This window comes from Heterodontus francisci, chromosome 13, assembly GCF_036365525.1.
Source record: "Heterodontus francisci isolate sHetFra1 chromosome 13, sHetFra1.hap1, whole genome shotgun sequence".
Classification (NCBI taxonomy): domain Eukaryota; kingdom Metazoa; phylum Chordata; class Chondrichthyes; order Heterodontiformes; family Heterodontidae; genus Heterodontus; species Heterodontus francisci.
Genome location: NC_090383.1, coordinates 20769859 through 20795884, shown reverse-complemented (window position 1 = coordinate 20795884; position 26026 = coordinate 20769859). Strand labels below are relative to the sequence as shown.

Here is a 26026-nt window from a genome sequence, read left to right as displayed (position 1 = left end):
AACAGCCTAGGATACATCTCATCTGGGCCTGGGGATTTATCCACTTTTAAGCCCGCTAAAACAGCTAATACTTCCTCCATTTCAATGCTAATATGTTCAAGTATATCACAATCCCCCTCCCTGATCTCTACAGCTTCTCCATAGTGAACACAGATGAAAAGTAACCATTTAAAACCTCACCTATATCCCCTGGCTCCACACACAGATTGCCACTTTGGTCCCTAATGGGCCCTACTCTTTCCCTGGTTATCCTCTTGCCCTTAATATACTTATAAAATGCCTTAGAATTTTCCTTTATCTTGCCCACCAGTGTTTTTTCATGTCCCCTCTTCGCTCTCCTAATTACTTTTTAAAGTACCCCCCCTACACTTTCTATACTCCTCTAGGGCCTCCGCTGTTTTCAGTGCTCTGAATCTGCCATAAGCCTCCTTCTTTTTCCTGATCCAATCCTCTATATCCCTTGACATCCAGGGTTCCCTGGACTTGTTGGTCCTACCTTTCACCTTAACAGGTACATGTTGGCTCTGAACTCTCACTGTTTCCTCTTTGAATGACTCCCACTGATCTGATGCAGACTTTCCTACAAGTAGCTGCTCCCAGTCCACTTTGGCCAGATCCTGTTTTATCATACTGAAATCGCCCCTCCCCCAATTCAGTGATTTCATTTCCGATCCGTCTTTGTCCTTTTCAATAACTACCTTAAATCTTACAAAGTCATAGTCACTATTCCCGAAATGCTCCCCCACTGACACTTCCACCACTTGTCTGGCTTCATTCCCTAGGATTACGTCCAGTACCGCCCCTTCTCTTGTAGGACTTTCTACGTACTGGCTCAAAAAGCTCTCCTGTATGCATTTTAAGAATTCCGCCCCCTTTAAGCCTTTTGCACTAAAACTAACCCAGTTGATATTAGGGAAGTTGAAATCCCCTACTATTATTACCCTATTATTTTTACACCTCTCTGAGATTTGCCTATGTATCTGCTCCTCTATCTCTCCCTGACTGTTCGGGGGTCTGTAGTACACTCCCAGCCAAGTGATTGCCTCCTTTTTGTTTTTAAGTTCTTCCCATATGGCCTCATTTGAGGAACCTTCGAAGATATCATCCTCCTTACTGCAATAATTGACTCCTTGATCAACAGTGCAATACCACCTCCTCTTTTATCCCTGCCTGTGTCACGCCTGAAGACTCTATACCCTGGAATATTGAGCTGCCAGTCCTGTCCCTCTCTCAACCATGTCTGTGATAGCAATAATATCATAATCCCATGTGCTAATCAATGTCCTCGATTCATCTGCCTTACTAGTAAGACTCCATGCATTAAAATAGATGCAATCCAGCCTTGCATTTTTCACTTGTGCCTTAACAGGTCTATATTTGCTCTGCCTTCCAGACTGACTCTGTTTCTCTTCTATATTTGCCTGTGCATCACCCCTTACTGTACCTCCACTCTGTATCCCATCCCCCTGCCAAATTAGTTTAACCCCCTCCACCCCCCCCAACAGCACTAGCAAACCTCCCAGCAAGGATGTTGGTCCCGTTCCGGTTCAGGTGCAACCCGTCCAACTTGTACAGGTCCCACCTTTGCCAGAAACAGTCCCAGTGATCCAGGAAACTAAAGTCCTCCCTCCTGCACCATCTCCTCAGCCACGTATTCATCTGCTCTATCCTGCTATTCCTCTACTCACTAGAATGTGACACCGGGAGTAATCCAGAGATTACAACCTTTGGTGTCCTGCTTTTTAATCTGCTACCAAGCTCCCTAAATTCTTGTTGCAGGACCTCAGCTCTCTTTCTACTTATGTCGTTGGTACCAATGTGTACCACGACCTCTGACTGTTCACCCTCCCCCTTCAGAATGTCCTGCAGCCGCTCCATGGCATCCTTGACCCTAGCACCAGGGAGGCAACATATCATCCTGGAGTCACGTTTGCGGCCACAGAAACGCCTATCTTTACCCCTTACGATAAAATCCCCTATCACTATAGCTCTCCCACTCCTTTTCCTCCCCTCCTGTGCAGCTGAGCTACCCTTGGTGCCATAGACTTGGCTCTTGCTGTATTCCCCTGAGAAACTATCACCCCGGACAGTATCCAAAGTGGAAAATCTGTTAGAAAGGGAGATGGACCCAGGGACTCCTGCACTACCTGCTTAGTTCTTTTCCTCTGCCTGGTGGTCACCCATTCCATTTCTGTCTGAGCAGTCTTTACCTGCGGTGTGACCACCTCTTTGTATGTGCTATCCACGATGATCTCAGCCTCGCGGATGCCCCACAATGTCTCCAGCTGCCGCTCCAGATCCGAAACATGGATTTTGAGTAGCTGCAGCTGGAGACACTTCCTGCACATGTGTTCGCCCTGGACACTGCAAGTGTCCCTGACTTCCCACATTGCACAGTAGGAGCACTCCACATAGCCGAGCTGCCCTGCAATGACCTACCTTTATTTATCCCCTTAAATTACCCAACAATTTGATTATTTACACTAGAGACCTTGATTCCCTAAAAACACTAACTACTATATTGAAAAATACTGTAACCTTTCCCTTTACTTACTAACCCAGCTAATTAGAGTTATTCCCTAACAGCAGTGACTCTCCAACCAATCACCTTGCAGCTTTTCTGTGACGTCACTGTTGGCTTTTTTTTCAAAACTCCGCGCGCTTGAGGAGGTCCGACTGCTGTCCGCTCCTGAAGGTAAGTGAAGGCCCCAAGCCTCACGCTGGATTTATCTGCTCCCAGTTCTCGGTGTTTCCACACAGGTTCGACTGCTCTCCACTCTTGAAGGTAAGGTAAATCCTTATTGGATTGAATGAATATCTCATATTTTATGGCCATTAGTTTTGGACAGCACTTTCAACAGTACCTTCCAAACCTGTGACCTCTACCACCTAGATGATCAATGGCAGCAGGCGCATGGGAAAACCACTACCTGCAAGTTCCCCTCCAAGTTACACACCATCCTGACTTGGAACTTGTATTGCCGTTCCTTCAATATTGCTAGGCTAAATTCCTGGAACTATCTCCTTAACAGCACTGTGGTTGTAACTACACTACAAACACAGCAGTAGTTCAAGAAAGTGACTTACTACTACTTTCTCAAGGGCAATTAGGGATGGGCAATAAATGCTGGCGTTGACCGCGCTGCCCACATCCCATGAATGAATAAAAAAAAACTTCCTCACAAGTGGGAACAGCTGCACTATCTACCCTATCGAACATCTGCATAATTTTAAAAACCTTCATGTGGTCACCTCTTAGCTTTCTTTTCTCTAGAGAAAGGAGTCCCAGGTAGTTGTAACCTCTAGGTTCTGGTATCATCCTTGCAAATCCTTTATACACCTTCTTCAGTGCTACTATATTCTTTTTGTAATCAGTATTCACCAAAGAGAAGGACTTGGTGGATGATGAGTCTAGGGAAGGGAGTGTAGATAGTCTCGGTCATGTCGTTATCAAAAAGAAGGAGGTGTTGGGCATCTTGCAAAGCATTAGGGTAGATAAGTCCCCAGGGCCTTTGCGATCTACCCCAGAATACTGAGGGAGGCAAGGAAAGAAATTGCTGGGGCCTTGACAGAAATCTTTGTATCCTCGTTGGCTACAGGTGAGGTCCCAGAGGACTGGAGAATAGCCAATGTTGTTCCTTTGTTTAAGAAGGGTAGCAAGGATAATCCAGGAAATTATAGGTCGGTGAGCCTTACGTCAGTGGTAGGGGAATTATTAGAGAGGATTCTTCGGGACAGGATTTACTCCCATTTGGAAACAAACAAACTTATTAGCGAGAGACAGCATGGTTTTGTGAAGGGGAGATCATGTCTCACTGACTTGATTGAGTTTTTTGAGGAAGTGACAAAGGTGATTGATGAAGGAAGGGCAGTGGATGTTGTCTATATAGACTTCAGTAAAGCCTTTGACAAGGTCCCTCATGGCAGACTGGTACAAAAGGTGAAGTCACACGGGATCAGAGGTGAGCTAGCAAGATGGATACAGAACTGGCTCGGTCATAGAAGACAGAGGGTAGCAGTGGAAGGGTGCTTTTCTGAACGGAGGGCTGTGACTAGTGGTGTTCTGCAGGGATCAGTGCTGGGACCTTTGCTGTTTGTAGTATATATAAATGATTTGGAGAAAAATGTAGCTGGTCTGATTAGTACGTTTGCAGACGACACAAAGGTTGGTGGAGTTGCGGATAGTGATGAGAATTGTCAGAGGATACAGCAGGATATAGATCGGTTGGAGACTTGGGCGGAGAAATGGCAGATGGAGTTTAATCCGGACAAATGTGAGGTAATGCATTTTGGAAGATCTAATGCAGGTGGGAAGTATACAGTAAATGGCAGAACCCTTAGGAGTATTGACAGGCAGAGAGATCTGGGCGTACAGGTCCACAGGTCACTGAAAGTGGCAACGCAGTTGGATAAGGTAGTCAAGAAGGCATACGGCATGCTTGCCTTCATCGGTCGGGGTACAGAGTATAAAAATTGGCAAGTCACGCTGCAGCTGTACAGAACTTAGTTAGGCCACACTTAGGATATTGCGTGCAAATCTGGTCGCCACACAACCAGAAGGATGTGGAGGCTTTGGAGAGGGTACAGAAGAGGTTTACCAGGATGTCGCCTGGTCTGGAGGGCATTAGCTATGAGGAGAGGTTGGATAAACTCGGATTGTTTTCACTGGAACGACAGAGGTGGAGGGGCAACATGATAGAGGTTTACAAAGTTATGAGCGGCATGGACAGAGTGGATAGTCAGAAGCTTTTTCCCAGGGTGGAAGAGTCAGTTACTAGGGGACATAGGTTTAAGGTGCAAGGGACAAAGTTTAGAAGGGATGGGCGAGGCAAGTTCTTTACACAGAGGGTGGTGAGTGCCTGGAACTTGCTGCCGGGGGAGGTGGTGGAAGCAGGTACGATAGCGATGTTTAAGAGGCATCTTGACAAATACATGAATAGGATGGGAATAGAGGGATACGGTCCTCGGAAGTGCAGAATGTTCTAGTTTAGACAGGCATCAAGATCGGCGCAGGCTTGGAGGGCCGAATGGCCTGGTCCTGTGCTGTACTGTTCTTTGTAATATGGAGACCAGTATTGTGCATGGTACTCAAAATAAGGTCTAACCAAGTCTCTATAAAAGTTTCATAAAACTTCTCTGCCTTTGACTTCTATTTCTCTAGAAGTGAACCCCAATGCCTTGTTTGCATTTTTAATGGCTTTGTTAGCCTGCATTACTACTTTTAATAATCTGTGTACCTGTAATCTAGAACCCTTTGCACCTTTACCCGTCTTATTTTCCAAGGACAATGTGGCCCCCTTATTCTTCCTTCCAAAATTTGCCATCTCCCATTTATTTATATTGATATTAATTTGCTATTTAGATGTGCATTCTGCGGTTTGCTAATATCGTCTTTATCACAGTTTTCCTCAGTACTAACTATACCCACAAAATCTGCAAATTTTGATACTGTACTTCCAATTCCCATATATGTAAATGAAGAACAACAGCGCTATCAGCACCGATCCCTTAATGCTCCTATTACTGTTAGGCTGGCTGACCCAATAATGCTGATATTTCTAATATAAATACTGTCACTACCGAGGCAGGAAGAGTGCACTGTCTTTTCTAGTTCCATTTCTCCACAGGTCACAACATATATTTTTTAAAATGTTTACCCAGTTACCGATGCAGTCAATCATATACTCTACTCTTTATCCCAGATAAAATACACCAACCAGGTTTCTTTAATATACAACAAAATTATCCATTTATTATAGAACAAGGCTTAAAGAGTAATGAAAGAAAGCATTAACACACAGATTGAAATATGAAAGTTCCCTTTTTAAATTCCCCACACACAAACTCACACACACACTGAAAAAAAATACAGAAATTCTCTCTGCAGAGGTCTGTTACAAAAAAAAGACAAAAAAGAATACTTTGGCCAAACACTTACTAATTCTTGAAGAACAAAAAAGATATGGAAAGATGTCAAGTGTCTCTTTTTGGTCTGGCGTCCCAAATATGCGTAGACGGCTGTCACAGGCATCTTTCTAGAGCAGTTCTTTTCAGGTGATGTTGAGGATCAGTTTGGCAGGCTTTTCAGTAGAAAGGTAGCATCAGTTTCTCTATTTCTCACACTTGATTCTCAGGAAGTTCTCAAAGAGATGGAAGAGGGTGAGCTGATGGTGACAGCTCTCTTGGCTGGTTTTCTCCAACTCTCTTCAAAAGAGTTCACACCCCAACACACTGTCCAAAGCAAAACCAAAAACAATATCTCAAGAATCAAGCCTCCTGACCACTATAAATCTTGACCTGTCACTTCTCTGTAAACATCTTCCCCAGGTCACCAAGGTTTCTGTTGTTTATTTCTTAAAGCACATGACTTCCAAGAACCTGTCAGTGTCCTTTCAATGAACTGTCAACAACAAAGCAAAATCCAGCTTCTATGAAATCTTCCGCCTTCCAATGAATCCATCTTCACAATTTAAAAATGTGCTCAAAACATACACTTAAGAAAAAATATAGAAGCACTTTCGAAATAATACATAAAATGCTGGAAATACTCAGCAGGTCTGGCAGCATCTGTGGAGAAAGAAACAGTTAACCTTTTAGCTCTGGTACTACTATTAATCTTACAGTCTCTAATATTGCTGCTATCACTGTTAGTTCAGCAATTCCTATTAATGCTGATATTACTACCAGTCCTAGTGCTTGTGTTAATTCTGGAATAGTTGTTAGTTCAGCATTGCCCAATAATGCTAGCATTACTATTAATTATGCAGTTCCTATTAATGCTGATATTTCTGTTATTCCAGTTGGTCCTTATTAGGTTTAGTGTTAGAGTCCTACTGCTCATATTAAAGTGGTTATTACTATTAATCCAGCTGTTCCTATTAATAAAGGTATTAATATTCCTCCTGCTCCTAATAATTGTCATTACTCTTAGTCCTGCTGTTCTTCTGAACGCTACTGTTACAATTAATCCTGCTGTGTCTATTTGCCTATTACTGGTATTCCAGTAACAACAACTTGCATTTATATTGCACCTTTTGCATAGTAAAACAATGCAAGGTGTTTTACAGGAGTGTTATCAAAGAAAATATGACACCGGGCCACATAAGGAGATATTAGGACATATGAGATAGGCTCCTTAAAGCCTTCTAAAGGAAGAGAGAGTGCTAGAGAGCTGAAGAGATTTAGGGAAGATATTCTAGAGCTTAGGGCCTAGGCAGCTAAAGGTATGGCCACTAATGCGCAGAAATTAAATCAGTGGTGAACAACTGGCCAGAATTGGAAGAGCGCAGTGATGTTGAAGGGTTGTAGGGCTGGAAGAGGTTTCAGGGATAGGGTGAAGTGTGGCCATGGAGCAATTTGAAAACAAGGATAAAAATTTTCAAAACTAAGGCATTGCTGGACCGGGAGCCAATGTAGGTCAGCGAGCAGAGGGGCGACGAGTGAACGGTAATTGGAAAGTGGGAGGCCAGCAGGGCAGCATTGGAATAGCAAAGTCGAGAGGGAACGAAGCCACAGGTGAGGGTTTCAGCAGCAGATGAGCTGTGGCAGGGTCAGAGACAGGTCATGTTAAGAAGGTGGATGTAGGCAGTTTTGTTCCGAGTCCTGCTGTTCATCCTAATGCTGGTATTACTATTAGCCCAATTTATCCTATTAGTGCTGGTATTATTGTGGGTCCTTTTGTTCCTATTAATGCTGTAAATATTCTTATTCCTCTGCAGTTCCTTTAAATGCTGCAGTGGCAGTTAGTTCTACTGTCCTTATTAATGCTGCTGTTAGTATTAGTGCTGCTGATGCTATTAGTATTAGTGGTGCTGTGCATATCAATGCTAGGATTAGTGTTAATCCTGTTGCTGCTTCCCTGCCTCAGGTGCTCATTGACATCCGGGTGTGTGTGGCGGGGGCGCGGCGTGTGCGCATGCGCGGTGTTGCGGTGGGGCCGGTGGCTGCGTTTCCGCGTCCTGGGGAGCGGAGCGATTCCAGGCAGAGAGAGAGAGAGAGAGGGGGGGAGCCGGAGCCGCGGAACCAGGAGCCGGGGAGGGGGAACAGCCGGAGCTGGGAGGCCAGGAGCCCACCTCACCCCGCGGCCTGACACCGGGGCCGGCCGCCCTGACATGTGAGGCGGGCAGCGGCACCATGAAGAAGTTCAACATCAGGAAGGTACTGGACGGCCTGACGGCGGCGGCGGCCGCTTCGTCCTCCTCGTCCCAGCCCGGCCAGCGGCCGCCGGACAGTGACATCGTCGAGACTCTCTGCTCCGACCACTTCCAGCTCTGCAAAGTGAGTGCGGCTTCCCCTCCCACCACAACCCCAGCATACACAACCCCGGCCCCCGGGTCAGGCCACTGCTACTGGATGGTTGGGAAGAAGGGGAGGCGGCCCAGCCCGGGCCCCCGGGTGATACAGCATTTAGAGGGCCCAGGGCCGCCTGTCCCAGTTGGCACCGTATATTTTGTTGGTGACTAAGACCCTCCCCCTCTGTCAGCCCCGCCCCGCTCCACAACCACCTACACCTCACCCTTCGCCCCTCCCTATCATCTCCTCCCCGCCCCCACTCCCTCCAGTCAGTTCTCTCCACTCTGGCCCCATCAAACCCACTCTCCTGTCAGCTGCCAGCCCTCCTCCCTTGGCAGCCATCCCCCTCCCCTGCCAGTCCTGCCGCGGGGCCAGCCCCCCTCCCCCCGGCAGTGCCGCCGTGGGGCCAGCTCTCTTTCTCCCCCCACCACCGCTTGGCAGTCCTTTTCTCCCCCCTCACCCCCACCGCTTGGCAGTCCCGCTGCGGGGCCAGCCCCCCTCTCCCCTGGCAGTGCTGCCGCGGGGCCAGCTCTCTTTCTCTCTTTCCCCCCCCCCCCCCAACCCCTTGGCAGTCCCGCCTCGCAGCCCCCACCCAACACCCGCCCTTTGGAAACCATTTCACAATCCACATGTATTGCTGTTAATCCTCAATGCAAGCTGCACATTATCCCCTGTCCCTGGTCAGTTCCTGTCTCCATCACCTTTTTCCCCGTCAATTCCGGTCTGCATCCTCTCTCCCGAGTCAGTTCCCCTCTCCGGCCCCCCCTCCCCTGTCGGTTCCCGTCTCCCGCCCCCCTCCCCCGTCGGTTCCCGTCTCCCGCCCCCTGCTCTCTTCTCCCACCCCCACCCCGTCAGCTCCCGCATCCAGCTCCCGCTCCTCCTGTTGCCCCGCCTCAGTCCCTGTCTCCCACCCTGTCCCGTCCATCCCCATCTTACTCCTGTCAGTCCCCATCTCCCACTTGTATCCTGGATTTTGCTGTCTCTGTAGCCTATTAATTTCCATTTTCTCCCTCTTGTACCTGGGTTTTTCTGCTGCTGCTTGTGTCAGACGGTTCGTCATGGATTTCCATATCAGCCTTCAGCCATGGCTTTCGATCCAGTGCAGAAAATCCTGGCGATTGGAACCCAATCTGGATCTTTGCGACTGTATCCTTTAACCGCTTTTGGAGGAAATAATGTCGAGCTCCATCTGCCGCATGCAATGTCCTTGGCACCTTGCTCTACCCCACTGGAAAGGCTGGCCAGGCACGATGTGCCCCCTGCCTCCTTGGCATGGTGATGGCTTTGAATGGTGCATGGACCATTGACATGCTACTTTTCTCCTGGTACAACAATGAAGATGTGCAGGCGATACCCTTTTTGGTTTATCAGTCAGTGGAGGTAATTCCTTGCCATTTGGCTTTTCATTGTGTCTTTCTGTTAGTTCCATGCTAATCTGTTGTGTAGCAATTAGTCTGCGATTTGCTCATGTTGCATTTATTATGGATTCTAATTATCAGACTTTAAGCTGTGGGGCCTGTGTCTTTTGCATGTTCCGTATTGTGCATATACAAGCTCTGACAGTTCAGTTCTGGTTGGTCACATGCTTTTTGCTTCATTATCTATCTATCCATCTGACTGGATACAGCTGCCCCCCTCCATGGAACATGTGCATTGTAGCTTGTTATATTTTACAACTGTGCGTGCATTGCTTTGTTTGCCATCTCATTTTTATTTTTAAAAAGTGACAAAACATTGCACCTGTGACTGCAGAATTTATTCACAATCTTTCTCCTCTGATGTGGTTTTACATAATGTACCCCAAATGTTGTGCTATTGGTGCATTTACATTTACAGCATGAAGATGGCCTATGTTAGTGGAATGTTGCTGTGCATTCCAGTTTTTTAAAGTGTGAATTGTATTTTGGGATTATTGAAACCTTAGTGTAGTTTGAATTCATTTTCTTGGCCGTTGATCCTGGTTGTCAGTCATACAATATCTGTCATTGACCATACTTTTTTTTACTAAACTGGTAGCACATCAGTTTGTGTGTTGGTTGTGTAGTTAAATGGGAACTAGGGGTGTGAGAGTGGCGTAATGAGGAACAGGATCAGCAATAAATTAATTCAGAAACCTGTTTATTGCTGCCGGTATCCTAACTCGCACGAAGTCCCATGCACCCAACACCTCTACTTGCTGAACTCAATTTTTAAAAATCTCATTCATGGGCTTGCCCCTCCCTACACCTGTAACATCCTTGAGCCCTACAAATGACTCAGATTTCTGTGCTCCTCCAATTCTGGCCTCTTGTGCATCCCTGACTTTCATCACTGCACCATTGATGGCTGTGTTTTTAGCTGCCAAGGCCTGAAGTTCTGGAAATCCCTCCCGAAACCCCTCTGCTTTTGTATCTCTGCTTTTCTACCTCTCTCCTCATTTGAGAAGCTTTGTCAAACTTACTTCTTTGACTATGTTTTTGGTAACCTGTCCTTATTTCTCCTTATGTGGCTTGGTGTCAGTTTTTGTTTGATAACTCCTGTGAAGTGGCTTGGGACATTTTACTGCATCATTATATACTGCCCCTCATCAACATCATTACAATGCCAGGTAACGCAAGCATGCTACCAACAGCCAGCTCTTCCTCCACCACTTCTTTCAACTCCTCCATTGTCTCTAAATTGTCAGACTGCTTGTCTGACATTCAGTATTGGATGAGCAGAAATTGCCTCCAATTAAATATTGGGAAGACCAAAGCCGTTGTCTTCTGCCCCACTGCAAACTGCACTCCTTAGCAGCTGACTTTATTCCTCTCCCTGGCAACTGTCTGAGGCTGAACCAGACTTTTTGCACCCTATCATATTTGACCCTGTGATGAGGTTTCGACCACCTATCCTCGCCATCACCAGGACGGTCTATTTCCACCTCTGAAGCAATGCCTGGCTCCGGCTCTGCCCCAGTTCATTTGTTGCTGAAACCACCATCCATGCCTTTTAACCTCCCATGTTCTACTGTCCGTAAATGTGACGTTGTCCAAAACTCTACTGCCCATAACCTAACTTGCACCAAGTCGAGTTCACCCATCACCAGAGTGCTCGCTGACCTACGTTGGTTCCCAGTTAAGCAACGCCTAAATTTAAAAATTCTCATCCATGTTTTCAAATCCCTTCATGGCCTCACCACTCCTTTTCTGTGTAACCTCCTGCAGCCCCACAACCTTCTGATATATCTGCACTCCCCTAATTCTGGCTTCTTGAGGATCCTCGGTTTTAATTGCTCCACCATTGGTGGCCGTTTCTTCAGCTGCTGAGTCCTGAACTCTGGAATTCCCTCCCTAAAACTCTCCGCCTCTACCTCTCTAACTTTAAGACACTCCTTAGAACCTACATTTTTGACCAAGCTTTCAGTCATCTGTCCTAATATCTCTGTGTGGTGTCAAATTTTGTTTGCCAATGCTCCTGTGAAGCGCCTCAGGATGTTTCACGACTTTAAAGATGCTATATAAATGCAGGTTGTTGTTGTTAAAGGGACTGTATAAATGCAAGGCATTTTATTGGCCATTACAGAGTTGTCATTTTCGGCGTCCTGATGTGTTGGCCAAAGTTTAGTTATGACACTGAGCATCTTGGCTCCATGTGCAATCAATACTTGCACTCTTAGGATTTTTCTGATATCTTCTGTGATTGAAAAATCCATATCATAGATCTTATCGCTTTTTAATATTTAAAACTGAAACCATCCCCACCCACATGATTCAACTCCTAACAAGAAAAAACTCAGTTAATTTTATGATGCTCTTTTTCAAGAGCACCCACTACCTGTGTATAAAAAAAGGTCATTTATTCTTTGGAAATTTCCAATGTTGAGCAAATTATTCATCCTAGCCTGTCTAAAACTAAAGTCATTCAGTGTCTTTTGTTTGTCCTCTATTCCCATTGCTTAGTTCCGAGATTGTTCCTCATCACTAATTTTGTTTGCTTAGTAAAGTAACCTTTCTTGATTTAATTTGTGATATATTTTTCCCACATTCACTGCATGTCAGATGGTTTCTCTCTCCTCCTTCACGACCAGTTGACGCCAACTATTTTCTTCTGATGATCTTGATTTTTAATCTGATCCAGGTTCCCTTTCTACTGGCTCTCCGTGAAGTGGCCAAAACAGTTCCACAACTGTTGGGTTTTTATTCTTAAAAGAAGGTACTCCACACTAAGGCAAATGAATTAGCCAACTAAATAAAAGCAAAATGCTGCGGATGCTGGAATAGCATAAGAACATAAGAAATAGGAGCAGGAGTAGACCATTCAGCCCCTCAAGCCTGCCCTGCCATTCAATAAGATCATGGCTGATCTGTCCCAGTCCTCAACTTCTCTTTCGGGCCTGCTCTGCCTAAACCTCGACTCCCCGAGATTTCAAAAATCTATCTACCTCCTCCTTAAATACATTTAGTGACCTAGCCTCCACAACTCTCTGAGGCAGAGAATCCCAAACATTCACCACCCTCTGAGAGAAGAAATTCCTTCGCATCTCAGTTTTAAATGTGTGCCCCCTTATTCTGTAATTATGTCTCCTAGTTTGAGATTCCCCCACTAGTGGAAACATCTTCTCAACATCTACCCTGTTGAGCCCCGCGGCGCAGTGGTTAGCACCGCAGCCTCACAGCTCCAGCGACCCGGGTTCAATTCTGGGTACTGCCTGTGTGGAGTTTGCAAGTTCTCCCTGTGTCTGCGTGGGTTTCCTCCGGGTGCTCCGGTTTCCTCCCACCACCAAAAGACTTGCAGGTTGATAGGTAAATTGGCCATTATAAATTGCCCCTAGTATAGGTCGGGGGATATACAATGGTTCTGATGAAGGGGCACAGACCTGAAACGTTAACTCTTTCTCTTTCCACACATGCTGCCAGACCTGCTGAGTATTTCCAGCACTTTCTGAACTAGTCAACTGCCTCATTTAGGAGTAACATGATTTAAAATAAAGTCTGGCTTCCCACTTTGCCTTTTCTCTTTTCCTGAGGGGGCACTGATTGCGACCAAGGTTTGGGGGCATGGGGTTTGGGACTTGCGGGGTGGGTGGGGGGGGTGTGGGGGGCACTAACTCTCGCCTGGACCAGAAGCACTCGAGTTCAGGCCTTTTGTGCACTGATGCTTGCTGGGGTTTGGGACCAGAGTTGTTGACTCTCACTGAGGTTTGGAGTCACTGGGTGTGGGACCTGGGGGCATTGACTTTTGCTGCGTTTTAGTGCCATTGGGCCACTGATTCCTAGGGATTCAGGGCTCAGGGTTGCAGAGTCTCATTGGGCTTTCAGGCGTGGGATGCTTGGGTCCCAGGTGCATGGACTTTGGATCTCAGAGGCGACAGGCTCGAGGCCCAGGGGCGCTGGCCCTCTCCAGGCCACAATTTTGGAGATCGAGGCAGCCTTTGGTATACTTTTTTTCCAGAACGAGCATGGATTGTGACTGTTGACAGCCCTGTCGTGACGCAAGACAGTACATGCATACTTTCCAGTAAATGTTTGGATAGCAATCATAAGCATGTTGTGCATGTTTCATCCTACCTTGGGAACATGGGCCATTTTCAGTTCTTTCCCTGTTGTCCTTGGCTAACGTAGCACCATCCAGATGAGTTATTTATTACAGACTAGGAGGATACCTGTCCAGGCTGACCAGTAGCTAACACCTCTCTTTGCACTTCGGACTGTCCACCATGCTTTCGCTTTTTAAAATTCAGTTTTAATTATAGTGTTAGAATTACATGGAGAAAATTCAGTTTAATATCGGGATAAACTATTAAAATCATCAACCTTCAATGTTAACTGAAGCTATTTTGGGGGAAGAGTGAAGCAGGATTATGCAAATTAAAATAACATTCAATACACAGTACCTCTACAGATCTGGTTTAAATAGGCTTTGATATTTTAGGTGCTGATTTAATGGTGATGGTAGGAGAAATAATAAACCCGATTTAAATGTAGGAGAGGCCTGACGTATATTAGTATGGCCAGCATGTTCTGTTTTTGCTTTATAAAGTCCCTTTTGTTTCCTTCACTTTTTTTCTCCCTTCTTACTGATCCTTCAACTCCTCTTCACCCCCTGCCTCACCAGTCCAAAGACTATGGAGATGAGAGTGTGTGTTGCCAAGTTTTTGCTAAGGTTTGGATCTGGCTGCTATGAGGTGCACAAGCACGTCGGATGATCCTGCATCTCTTTTTCTCTTGCTCTCCTACTCTTCCTTCGTTTGTTACTTTCCCTCCCTTGCTCCCACCCTCTTTTTTGCTTTCTCCGCCACCTGGTGAAGGTTGCACCTACTTCCCATCAATCAGCAAGAAAATGCCCAACAGCAAAGGAACGGTGAGTTGGAATGTACTGTGACAGCCTAAGTGGGAGGGGTGCCAAGTGCTACCCAAGAGCGTTGTGAATAACCAGATGATTTTAAGCTTAAAGGATATTTCAAGATTCTCAGCAGTTTGCACATACTTGTAGATCAGGATTGTGAAAGTGAATTTTTTTATTCTTTCATGGGATGTGGGCATCGCTGGAAAGGCCAGTATTTGTTGCCCCATCCATAATTGGCCTTGACAACTGAGTGGCTTGCTAGGCCATTTCAGAGGGCAGTTAAGAGTCAACCAAATTACTGTTGGTCTGGAGTCACATGTAGGCCAGACCAGGCAGATTTCCGTCCCTGAAGGACATTCGTGACCAGATGGGTTTTTACGACAATTGATAGTTTCATGGAACCATTACAGATTTTTATTAATTAATTATATTTAAATTCCACCAGCTACTGTGGTGGGATTTGAACCCTTGTCCCCAGGGCATTAGGTTGGGCCTCAGAATTACTAGGTTAGTGACATTACCAATCCACCACTGCTAAATAGGAGCAGAGATTTGTGTATACTAGACTTGGAGTTCAGACAGGCCTATTGTGAATATCTGGTAATCAAGGAGTTGCAGTTGTTGTGTACTGGAATTGGGGACATAGGGTTTGTCTGTCCAGTGATGCGATACTCTGAAAGGTTCATATGTGATGCATACCTAGGAATTGGGACCAGAAAAATACATGAAGAGCATGTTCAGTGGGAAATGCTGTTAATGGAGAGGATAGAGAGCAGGCAAGGATTTGACAACAATAATGACTGGGCATAAAGACAAGCTTGGAAATAATGCTATCAAATAGGATCCATGCATTGATTAGCATAAGGATGCTACAAGGAACAGTCAGAACATCTTTGGGGAGCAAAGAAAAAGTAAGCATGTCATTACCTCCCAGCACTCTGTTCATCTCTCCTGAAACCCCCTGTTTGAGTCTGTCCAAATGGGCTTCCTGTTATGTCACACCATCATTTTCCATATCTTTGCTGATCACACCCAGTTTGACCACCTCTACATTTCTCAACCCCATGATCACCTCTCTGCAATCAGATTGCCTGTCCGGCATCATCGTGAATGAGTTGCAACTTCCTTCAATGAATATCACGAAAACCAAAGCCCTTGTTTTCTTGCTATTCACTCCAACTCCCTCCTCATCTACAAACCTGGGCTGTAGAGGCCCAATTTGCAATCTGTGTGATGTTCAACTTTGAGTTGAAATTCAAACCCAAAATCCTATTCTTCAACAACGCCACATATATTCATTTCTGCAGCATTGCCCACCTCAGCTGCTGGAGCAGTTATTTGTGCATCTGTCACCTTCATTTTCTCTTGCTGCAACTTTGTAAGGCACCTTAGGAGTTTTTGTACTTTTAAAGGTGCTGTGTGACAGCAAGTAATTGCAGGACGTCCCTGCAATGGTGAGATTTTTGGCTGGTCATATGTTTGCAAGGCCATGGTTGTAAATATGGAAAAGGCTGGGGATGGTCTAGTGTTTAGAGGCCACTCGTGTTTTTTTACTTGGCAGTTGAAGACTTGGGGAAGAATTACTGAAAGGTAGGATGACATAGCAGGAAGATAAAGCAGAGGGACTTAAACCTGTGTACTCTGTCATTCTTGATCTTTTGAAAGATGTGAATAGAATTTTTGAAGTAGAAAGTTTGTAGCACAGAAGGAAGCCATTCAAGCCATTATATCTCTCTGCAATCCAAATCTAATCTCACTGCCTTGGCCTCTCTCATGGCACTGTATCTTCCTCTGCTTTGAATATTCATATTTTCCTGGAAAATATGCTTTAGTCTGTGTCTCAGTCGCTCTGCAAATTATTCCTTGCTCTTAATTTCTTGCAGAAATAAATTTCTCAACCTCTGCTCGCTCTTGTGACTAATAGTAGCTGCCCAGCTAATCAAGTAGTGTTTGTAAATATCTGCCACGCTTTTTGGGAGTGCATCAAATTGTTGAGGAAATTGGGTTGAACAGGGCAGGAACAGATGTTAATGTGGAGGAAGGAAATGAAACCTTATTCAAGTTAGAAGTGAAGAGTTCTGTAATTAGCTTCTGATCAGTGGGTATTTCTGGATGGATGAATTACCCATGGGTCAATGGCTTTCCTCATCTGTAATTGTCTTGTAGGAGGTGACACATCTTGAATTATAGATAAATAGGGGTTGAAGAATGATCACGAGGAGGAAGAGAATTTAAAGTAGAAATAAATGTTGGGATAGGGAACTAAAGTGTATAAGATAAAAGTGCCTTTCATTGACTATACCAGTTTAACACCCTCCCATCTCCTTTTAGCACAAAAAGAAAGAACTTGGCATTTATATTGCACCTCTCACGACCTTGGGACGTCCCCAAGTGCTTTACAGCTCACTGAATTTTTTTGAACTATAGTCACTATTGTAATGTAGGGAAACGCAGCAGCCAATTTGCACACCATTAGGTCTCACAAACAGCGATGTGATAATGCAGATAATCTGTCTTTTTAGGTATTAACTACAGGATAAATATTGATCAGGGTATCAAAGAGAATTCCTGCTCTTGTTCAAAATAGTGCCATGGATCTTTTATATCTGTCCAAGAGGGTAGATGGTGCCTCAGTTTAAAATTTCATTCAAAAAATGGCACCTCTGGCAGTGCAGCACTCCCTCAGTACTGCACTGGAGTGTCATATGTTGTGTAACTAGGATTTGTAATGTATACTACAGCAACAAAAACTTGTACCTCTTTAGCACCTTTAACTAGTAAAACATCCTAATGTACTTCACAGGAGCATTATAAAACAAAAACTTGACACCGAGCCAAATCGGGAGATATTCGGGCAGATGATCTAAATCTTGGTCAGAGGTAGGTTTTGAGGATCATCTTAAAGGGTGAAAGAAAGGCAAGGAGATTTAGGGAAGGGCATTCTAGAGCTTAGGGCCTTGGCTGAAGGCATAGCCACCAGTGGGGGAGTGAAGGGAGTCGGGGATGTGTAAGAGACCAGAATTGGAGGAGTGCAGAGATCTCCATAAGAGATGTATGGTTCACAGTTGGATGATGTGCTGTTTCGTACAGATGTTAGATTCTGCAACGCACATTGTATTCTGTGGATCTGTGTCCCTTTAGACAAGAGCCATTGTTGTTTGGTCAAAGAACTTTGCAGATTGGAATATGCTCATCAATTTCAAGCTGTGTATCAAGGACCTGGCATTTGCATCTGTAACAAAGTGTGATGTCTGGAGTGTGATGCTCAAGTGTGCTTGACGTACTGATTTTAGTACATTAATTAACATAGATTGATGACTCCCAAATTCTGCTTTTAAGTTTGCCAGTGGCGATTAAAGAGGATGCTTTCGTGTTCAGCATTTTAATCGATTTGCCCCATCTCAACCAGTAAAATTTGTCCAAGTGCTCCACATATAATCTTTCTCCTTTTTATTTGCTCATGTAGTTTTGTATCAACAACGCACTTAATACTGTTTCATTCACTAATATTGTGAACAAGGGTCCATACACAGATTCTTGTGGAAGTACACTATTCACTTTCTCTCTGGCCGAATGTTACCAGTTTTGGGTCTGCACTAGATACTCTGTTGCTTTCATTGGTTATCCCTGTAAATGGACCCTGCATCCCCTATGATCAGGGGTGTATTTGTACTTCCCAGTATCTGGTTACTTCTTGATATAACCTAGGGAATGTGACCGTAAGATCCCTCATTGTGTGTATTGGGTTCTGTGATCGCTCATGTGCCCCATTTGCATTTGCCTAGCTTCTGGAAAGCGGATTATTAAGCATTCTAGTTACAGGCCAGTTGTAAACTAACAAACTTTTTAAAAATCAAAATATATAACGGAGAATAAGAGTTTTCATTGAAATTCTATCTCTTTCCTATCACTCCAGTAACATCCAAAAATAAATTATGGTAAGTTAGGTCCAGCTTCACGTTACAAAATAGTATTCTCTGAACTGGCTGGCACTACCTTCTGAAAAAAAGTTCTCTGTCTCACCGTTTCATTCAAACTGCGGGCAGACTGCCTTTCCATTGTAAGCGAGTGTGAGCTAGAAAGCTCAATCTTTGGCTCTTCAATGCTCTGTCGAGGATTGGCTTATTGACCAACAACCTAAACTATGCTCTCCCACCCACCCCCCAGTGCATGAATCAGATGTGAGTTAACCCCTTGCTATGCAGGATTAAACTTCACAGTGATATAATTATATAAATTAATCTGAAATTCTTCCTGGGCCAAATAGGTAATCTCAGACTTGGCACAGTTTGTTTTCCATTTATCACCACCCTCTCTTCTGTTTCATGTCCAATCAATCCAAATAGGCAAAATTTCTATTCAGTTACTTCCTCAATGAATATCAGTAGGCATGTAAGGCTTGGCCTATTACTGCTAATTCATGCTGAATGCTTCCTAGAGTACCTGTGCTCTAGCTATTCGTTTACAGCAGTCCTTCGAAATGTTGTTCCCAATATGAAATTAACCTAACTATAATTTGTGTCTTTCTCTTATTTTGAATATTTCAACATGACTATCTGCAGTTCAGAAAAATATTAGTCAAAGCATCATTAATTTCAAGGAGTAAGCCCATCTGGCCTGGGAGGCTAATGGACATTTAATCCTATCTTCTGCACAGGACATCCTTTACTAATGTCTGCCTGTGCTTCTATATGTGCTGGAGTTTGTAAAACCTGAAGTGAAGAACCCATTCAGTCTATCTGTCATATCCTGATGACTTAGAGTAGTTTTACGCAATTTATCCTTCAGTAGACTCCCTGTTCTTTGATTTTTTTTTTGTTTCTTTCACTTTTTCAATACTTGGGCTTCTGTATGAGTCATGATTCTCTCCATTTTTTTGTTTCCTTTTATCATTTATAAAGCACTTTTTTTTAAGGTTCTATCCAATCTTAGTAAACCACTGCTCTAGTTTTAGCTACGATTTTCATTTTTATCCCGTTTTCCCTGTCCTGGTTAATGACTTGAAGTCATTCCATTTTTCTTTTGAGGTCTGGTTTCCTAATTCAGTTTCTGCAAAACTCCAAAGTGACATTTTAATGATTCTCCAGTCACCAGATCATGGACAGTCACTTGCCTCCAGGCACCCACTAGTTCTGTTGGGTCACCAAGTGCCAACTCAACACAACCTTGGCTCCAGCCACTTGCTTTAGGGGTTATGTCAGAAAATCCGTGTGTATTTTTTTTACCTCTTACTCTTGGATGACACCCCTCTCTGATCACCCCCTCATCTGTCTCTTCAACCTCCAGTATGTTGAAACTCTTTAATTAGCATGTGACCATTTTTTGCAGCCTTCCTTAGATTGAACAGCTCCCCATCCACCTGCTTACTTTGTGTTGACAGACTGTAGTTGTTGCCAATTCATACTTTGTTGCTCTTATCATTCAGATCTTGGTGAATTGCAGACCTAGAGAAGAGAGTTTTTATTGATTGTTATGAATCTGAGTTGAGTCAAAAGGGATCTGTTACCAAATTAGTGGTGAGTTACAGATTACCTAATAGTGGGAGCAGCATCGAGGTGCAGTATGAGGTTTTCTTTTGGGTAACAAAGCTAACTGAAGAAGTGAGTCGGGACTAGAAGACAGAAAAACATTTGGGATGCAGTGACCATAACCTGATTGGAGTCAAACTGAAAATAAGGAAAAAGAGGCGTTCAAGGTAAACAGAAAGTATGGAAATACTCAGCAGGTCTGGCAGCATCTGTGGAGAGAGAGACAGAGTTAACGTTTCAGGTCTGTGACCTTTCATCAGAACTGGCAAAGGTTAGAAAAGAATTAGGTTTTAAACAAGTGAGGGGGTGGGGGACAGAACAAAGGGGAAGGTGTTTGATAGGAGAGATTAAATAACAAAGCTGTCCTTGGACAATAAAATATTTAAAAAAGGCTGGTCATGTTTTGGAGTTAATGAACTCAATAACTTTTGGATTTTGATTCAGATTTCCACCATCAGCAGTATTTTGCTTTTATTCAGGATAAACAGGTTGGACGGGAAATGAGCTAATTTTAGTGGGATGGAAAAGGACCAAACCCAGGTTAATTGTTTGGAAAAATGAAATGGCAGATCAAAGAGTGAACCCGCAGTGGAAGATATTTAAATATGAGATGTGTATGGTACAGATTAAATAGGTTTTGATTGAGTAAAAGCACAATGTCCGTGGATTAATAGGCTAGGGCAAAAATTATCATTAAAGAGGCACATGATCAATGTAGTGGAATAATACTGAAGAAAAGTGAGAATTGTTGATGGGAAGGGAAAAAGGGAGAAACCAGAAAGGCTGAGATGTGATATGAAAAACAACTGGTCAGCATGACACACAATAGGTAAGAGATTTTCTGAGCATATAAGTAAAGGGATAATCAAAAAAGAGTAGAGGGGCCACCTAGAGATGGAGGAGGCAACTTGTATTATGTGGAGAATTGGAACAGTTGCAGCATGCTGAAAGGAATCTGCTGGACAGGATAGTGATCTACATTGTTGTTGAATATTAAGTAGGGGCATGAAGTGGTGGAGCAGAGGGATCTGCGGCGAGAGGCAGGTAAAAATGGCTGTAAAAAAGACAATAGGAGATCAGAGTTTTATATATAAAAGAAATGCAGTGATACTGAGTTGCTGAAGACATTAGTTAAGGCACAGTTAGGAGTAGTGTGTTCAGTTCTGGGCACTCCATTGTAAAGTTACAGAAAGGGTACCCTGAAAATTCACTAGAATGGTTCCAAAGGCTTAAAAAATCCGACTTTTTCACTGGAACAGTGAAGTGAAGGTTAAGGATGGAGAGAATCTAATGGGTTTCAAAATGATGAAACTTGTTGAGAGGGTAAATAGTGAAAGATTGCTTCCAATGGTTGTCAAGTTGGTAACAAGAGGTCACAAGAATAAACGGAAAATTAGCAATGTTTTCAGTTATTGGAATGGCTGCTTTTGCTGACAACACAACCATTAGGTGGCGCTGTACTAGCGCATGTGCGGATGCAGCCTGTTCCACTGAAAGGTCACTGTCTGCGACGTTCAGGCAGCCGCCAGGATTAAAGATGGCACTAAAATAAAAGCAAATTAGTGCGGATGCTGGAAATCTGAAATAAAAACAAGAAACGCTGGAAATACTCAGCAGGTCTGGCAGCATCTGTGGAGAGAGAAGCAGAGTTAACATTTCAGGTCAGTGACCCTTCTTCAGAACTGGCAGATATAAGAAATGTAAAAGATTTTAAGCAAGTAAAGCATAGGTGGGGCAAGAGATAGCAAAAGAGAAGGTGTTGATAGAACAAGATCACAGAATAGCTGACCAGAAGGTCATGGAGCACAGGCAAACAATATGTTAATGGTGTGCTGAAAGACAAAGCATTAGTACAGATAGGGTGTTAATGGACTGAAAACTGAACAGCCACAAGCACAAACATGAAAAAAAACTAGGTAGATACAGTAGAAACAAACTGAACAAACTAAAATAAAATTAACACAAAAAAGAAAAAATAACTAAAAATAAAAGTAAAATGGGGGCCCGTCATGCTCTGAAATTATTGAACTCAATGTTCAGTCTGGCAGGCTGTAGCATGCCTAATCGGTAAATGAGATGTTCCTCGAGCTTGCATTGATGTTCACTGGAACACTGCAGCAATCGCAGGACAGAGATGTGGGCATGAGAGCAGGGGGTTGTGTTGAAATGCCAGCAGCCGGAAGCTCGGGGTCATGCTTTCAGACTGAGCGGAGGTGTTCCGCAAAGCGGTCACCCAGTCTGTGTTTGGTCTCCCCAGTGTAGAGGAGACCACATTATTAAAGATGGCACTACTCAATTTATCACAGAAAAACAACTTTAACTTCAGCACACAATGGCCATGTTTGATACTCAGAACATTGCACTGTTTAAAGTCTCATCAGAAGGACAGCACTTCCGACATGGCTGTTCTGTGAGGTTTTAGTGCCATCCCACTCTCCGGCTGCTCACTCCCCGCTTCCAACCCCACTCCCGCTTTCCAACTGCTTGATCCCTGCTCCCTCCCCCCTCCCCCACCCATCCCTCCAGATGCTCGTTCTAGGCTGCGGGACACGCAGCTTCCCTCCTCTCGGCTACTCGCTCCTACATCGTCACGTCGCTCCTCGCTGCCCACTTTGCTTCTTTGGGTGCAGCGAGTAGCCTAGACCTAGCGTCTGGAGGGATGGGGGGTGGGAAGCGGGGAGCGAATGGCTGCAAAGCGGGGAGTGAGTGGGCTGGGCAGGGAGCGAGCAGCTGGAAAGCCTGGGGGTGGTGAGCGGGGGGTTATGTGGGGTGGGGGGAAAGAGGAGCGAGAGGCCTAGAGTCAGTGGCTGCAGAACGAGAGCATCTTCCTGCACATGTCCCAGTTAGTTCTGGCAAGGCAAGATGTAGGCTATGCGCATCATCTCACTGCAGGAGACCGTTTGTACATGTGCACAGCCTGGAGTGCACTGATGACGTCAGCGGGCTGCTGCATTGTCTGGATTCACTTTGTATTGGAATAGGGAATATTTTATCAAAAGATGCTATTGAGACTGGGATTATAACATAATTGAAAAGGGAATTGGTTAAGGGTTTGAAGAGTATAGAAGGCAAATGGGGTTTGTGTTAATACCGCTTTGTGCTGTAATCTCTGATTTCTGTCTGTTGATTCAAGTTCATCCCTTGCACCCTATCTGTAGTTTCTGTGACATTCCTTATTGATGATGCATCTCTTCTACCTGTCTCCAGCTCTTGGCCGTTATCTAACATCAGCCTTGATTCTGTATTCTAGTGATGTCAATATTCTTAAACGTACCTCTAAACTCCGCTACTTTTATTCATATTTATCCAGAGCACTAGAGCCTCTTCAAATTTGACTTAGTTCTGAACATTATTTATTCTTCCTCCTCATAGTGTAAATTAAGGGTACGGTAGTGTGGTTGTTACTGGACTGGTGGATTGAGAGTTCAAATTTTGGGGCGAAAGTTGAGGGAATCAATAACACGGCTCCTTGGCTGACGAGAGATAGAAATTGTGAAGTCGCAAAAAGCGTTTATGATGCATATCAGGTGAATTCTTCAAGTGAGAACCAGGCCATATACAATAAGCTGAGAGGGGAGGTGAAGAGGAAAATTAGACTGGCAAAGAGAGTATATGAGAATAGAATGGCATTCAACATAAAAGGAAATCCAAAATCATCATCTGGCATTTAAATAGTAAGCGGGTAGTAAGAAGTGGAATAGAGGTGCAGGGCAAGGCTAATATGCTTAATGAGTGCTTTGTACCTGCGTTCACTAAGGAAGTGGAATCTGACAAAATATTGGTACAAGTGAAGACAGTAGAGGCAATGGAGAAGGTAACAATTGAGGGGGGTGGTACTGAAAAAGGCTGGCTATATTTAAGGTAGATAAGTCACCTGATCCAGATGGCTTGCATTCCAGGTTGCTAAAGGAAGGGATGGAGATAGAGGAAGGGCTTGCCATAATCTTCCTATCTCCACTGGTTACAGGGGAAGTGCCAGAGGATTGGAGAGTGGCAAATGTGGCACACTTGAGAAAGGGTGTAAGGATAGTCCTAGCAACTACACGTCGGTTAGTTTAACATCAGTGGTGGGAAAGGGTTTAGAAATAATCAGGGAAAGAATCAACATACACTTGGAGAGGTTCGAGTTAATTAAGGATAGCCAGCATGGATTTGTAAAAGGCAGATCAGGCTTGACTAATTGCATTTTTTGATGAAGTAACAGAGAAAGTTGATGAAGGGAATGCAGTGGATGTTTGTATGGATTTTAAGAAAGCGTTTGATAAGGTACCACAAAAGACTAGTTAACAAAATTGAGGCTCATGGAATAGGGTCAGTGTCCAATTGGATAAAAAATTGGCATAAGGACAGAAAACAGCAAGTCGTAGTAAATGAAAACAAGAAATGCCGGATTCACTCAGCAGGTCTGGCAGCATCTGTGGAAAGAGAAGCAGAGTTAACGTTTCGGGTCAGTGACCCTTCTCGTAGACTTCCAGCATCCGCAGTATTTTGCTTTTAATTAAGTCGTAGTAAATGGTTGTTTTTCAGACTGGAGGATGGTAGACAGTGATGTTCTTCAAGGGACCACTTTTTTGCCGTATATAAATGACTTGATCTTGGAATGCAGAGTAGAATCTCAAAATTTGCTAATGACGCTAAGCTTGGAGGTGTGGCAAACAGTGTGGATATGAACCACCTGCAACAGGACATAGACAAGCTAGCAGAATGGGCAGAGAAGTCATAGAGTCATACAGCACAGAAACAGGTCCTTCGGCCCATCGTGTCTGTGCCGGCCATCAAGCACCTTTCTATTCTCATCCCATTTTCCAGCACTTGGGCCGTAGCCTTGTATGCTATGGCGTTTCAAGTGCTCATCTAAATACTTCCTAAATGTTGTGATGGTTCCTGCCTCTACCACCTCTTCAGGCAGTGCGTTCCAGATTCCAACCACTCTCTGGGCGGAAACTTTATTTCTCAAATTCCCTCTAAACCTCCTGCCCCTTACCTTAAATCTATGCCCCCTGGTTATTGACCCCTCCGCTAAGGGAAAAAGTTTCTTCCTATCTAATCTATCAATGCCCCTCATCATTTTGTATACCTCAATCATGTCCCCCCTCAGCTTTCTCTGCTCCAAGGAAAACAGCCCTAGCCTTTTCAGTCTCTCTTCATAGCTGAAACGCTCCAGCCCAGGCAACATCCTGGTGAATCTCCTCTGCACCCTCTCTAGTGCAATCACATCCTTCCTCTAGTGTGGTGCCCAGAACTGTACACAGTACTCCAGCTGTGGCCTAACTAGCGTTTTATACAGCTCCATCATAACCTCCCTGCTCTTATATTCTATGCCGCGGCAGATGGAATTTAATACTGACAAGTGTGAGGTGATGCAATTTGGCAGAAGGATTAGAGAGAGGCAATATATACTTAATAGCACAGTTCTAAGGAATGTGCAGGAACAGAGGAACCTGGTGGTGCATGTGCATCAATCTTTGAAGGTGGCAGGACATATTGAGAGAGTGGTTAGTAAAGCATATTAGATCTTGGGCTTCATAAACAGAGGCGAGTACAAAAACAGGGAAGTTATGCTGAGCCGTTATAAAGCTCTGGTTAAGCCCCAACTGGAGTATTGCGTCCAGTTCTGGTCACCACACTTCAGGAAAGATGTGAAGATCCAGAATGATGCCAGGGATGGAGGATTTTAGTTACAAGGTTAGGTTGGGAAAAACTGGGGTTGTTCTCCTTCGAACAAAGGAGATTGAGGGGAGATTTAATAGAAATGTTCAAAATTATGACAAGCTTAGATAAGTTAGACAAGGAAAAATTTCCCATTAACTGATAGTACAATGACTAGGGGACAGATTGAAAGTTTTGGTCAAGAGATGCAGGGGGAATATGAAGAAGCGCTTTTTTAAGCAACAGGTAGT

The 26026-nt window shown here is 44.3% G+C and overlaps 1 protein-coding gene across 4 annotated transcripts in view; it reads left to right on the top strand.

Moving 5' to 3' along the window:
* The first annotated feature begins 7938 nt into the window (after nt 1-7938).
* Nucleotides 7939-26026, top strand: part of stxbp5a (syntaxin binding protein 5a (tomosyn)) — a 216033-nt gene continuing 197945 nt past the window's right edge. For 3 of the 4 annotated variants that reach the window (XM_068044510.1, XM_068044511.1, XM_068044509.1), the window contains exons 1-2: nt 7939-8277; nt 9341-9438. In XM_068044510.1, coding sequence (XP_067900611.1) covers nt 8134-8277; nt 9341-9438 — 242 coding nt within the window. In that variant the 5' untranslated portion in view covers nt 7939-8133. The remainder of the gene's footprint in view (nt 8278-9340; nt 9439-26026) is intronic. The other variant, XM_068044512.1, reaches the window with a different exon arrangement.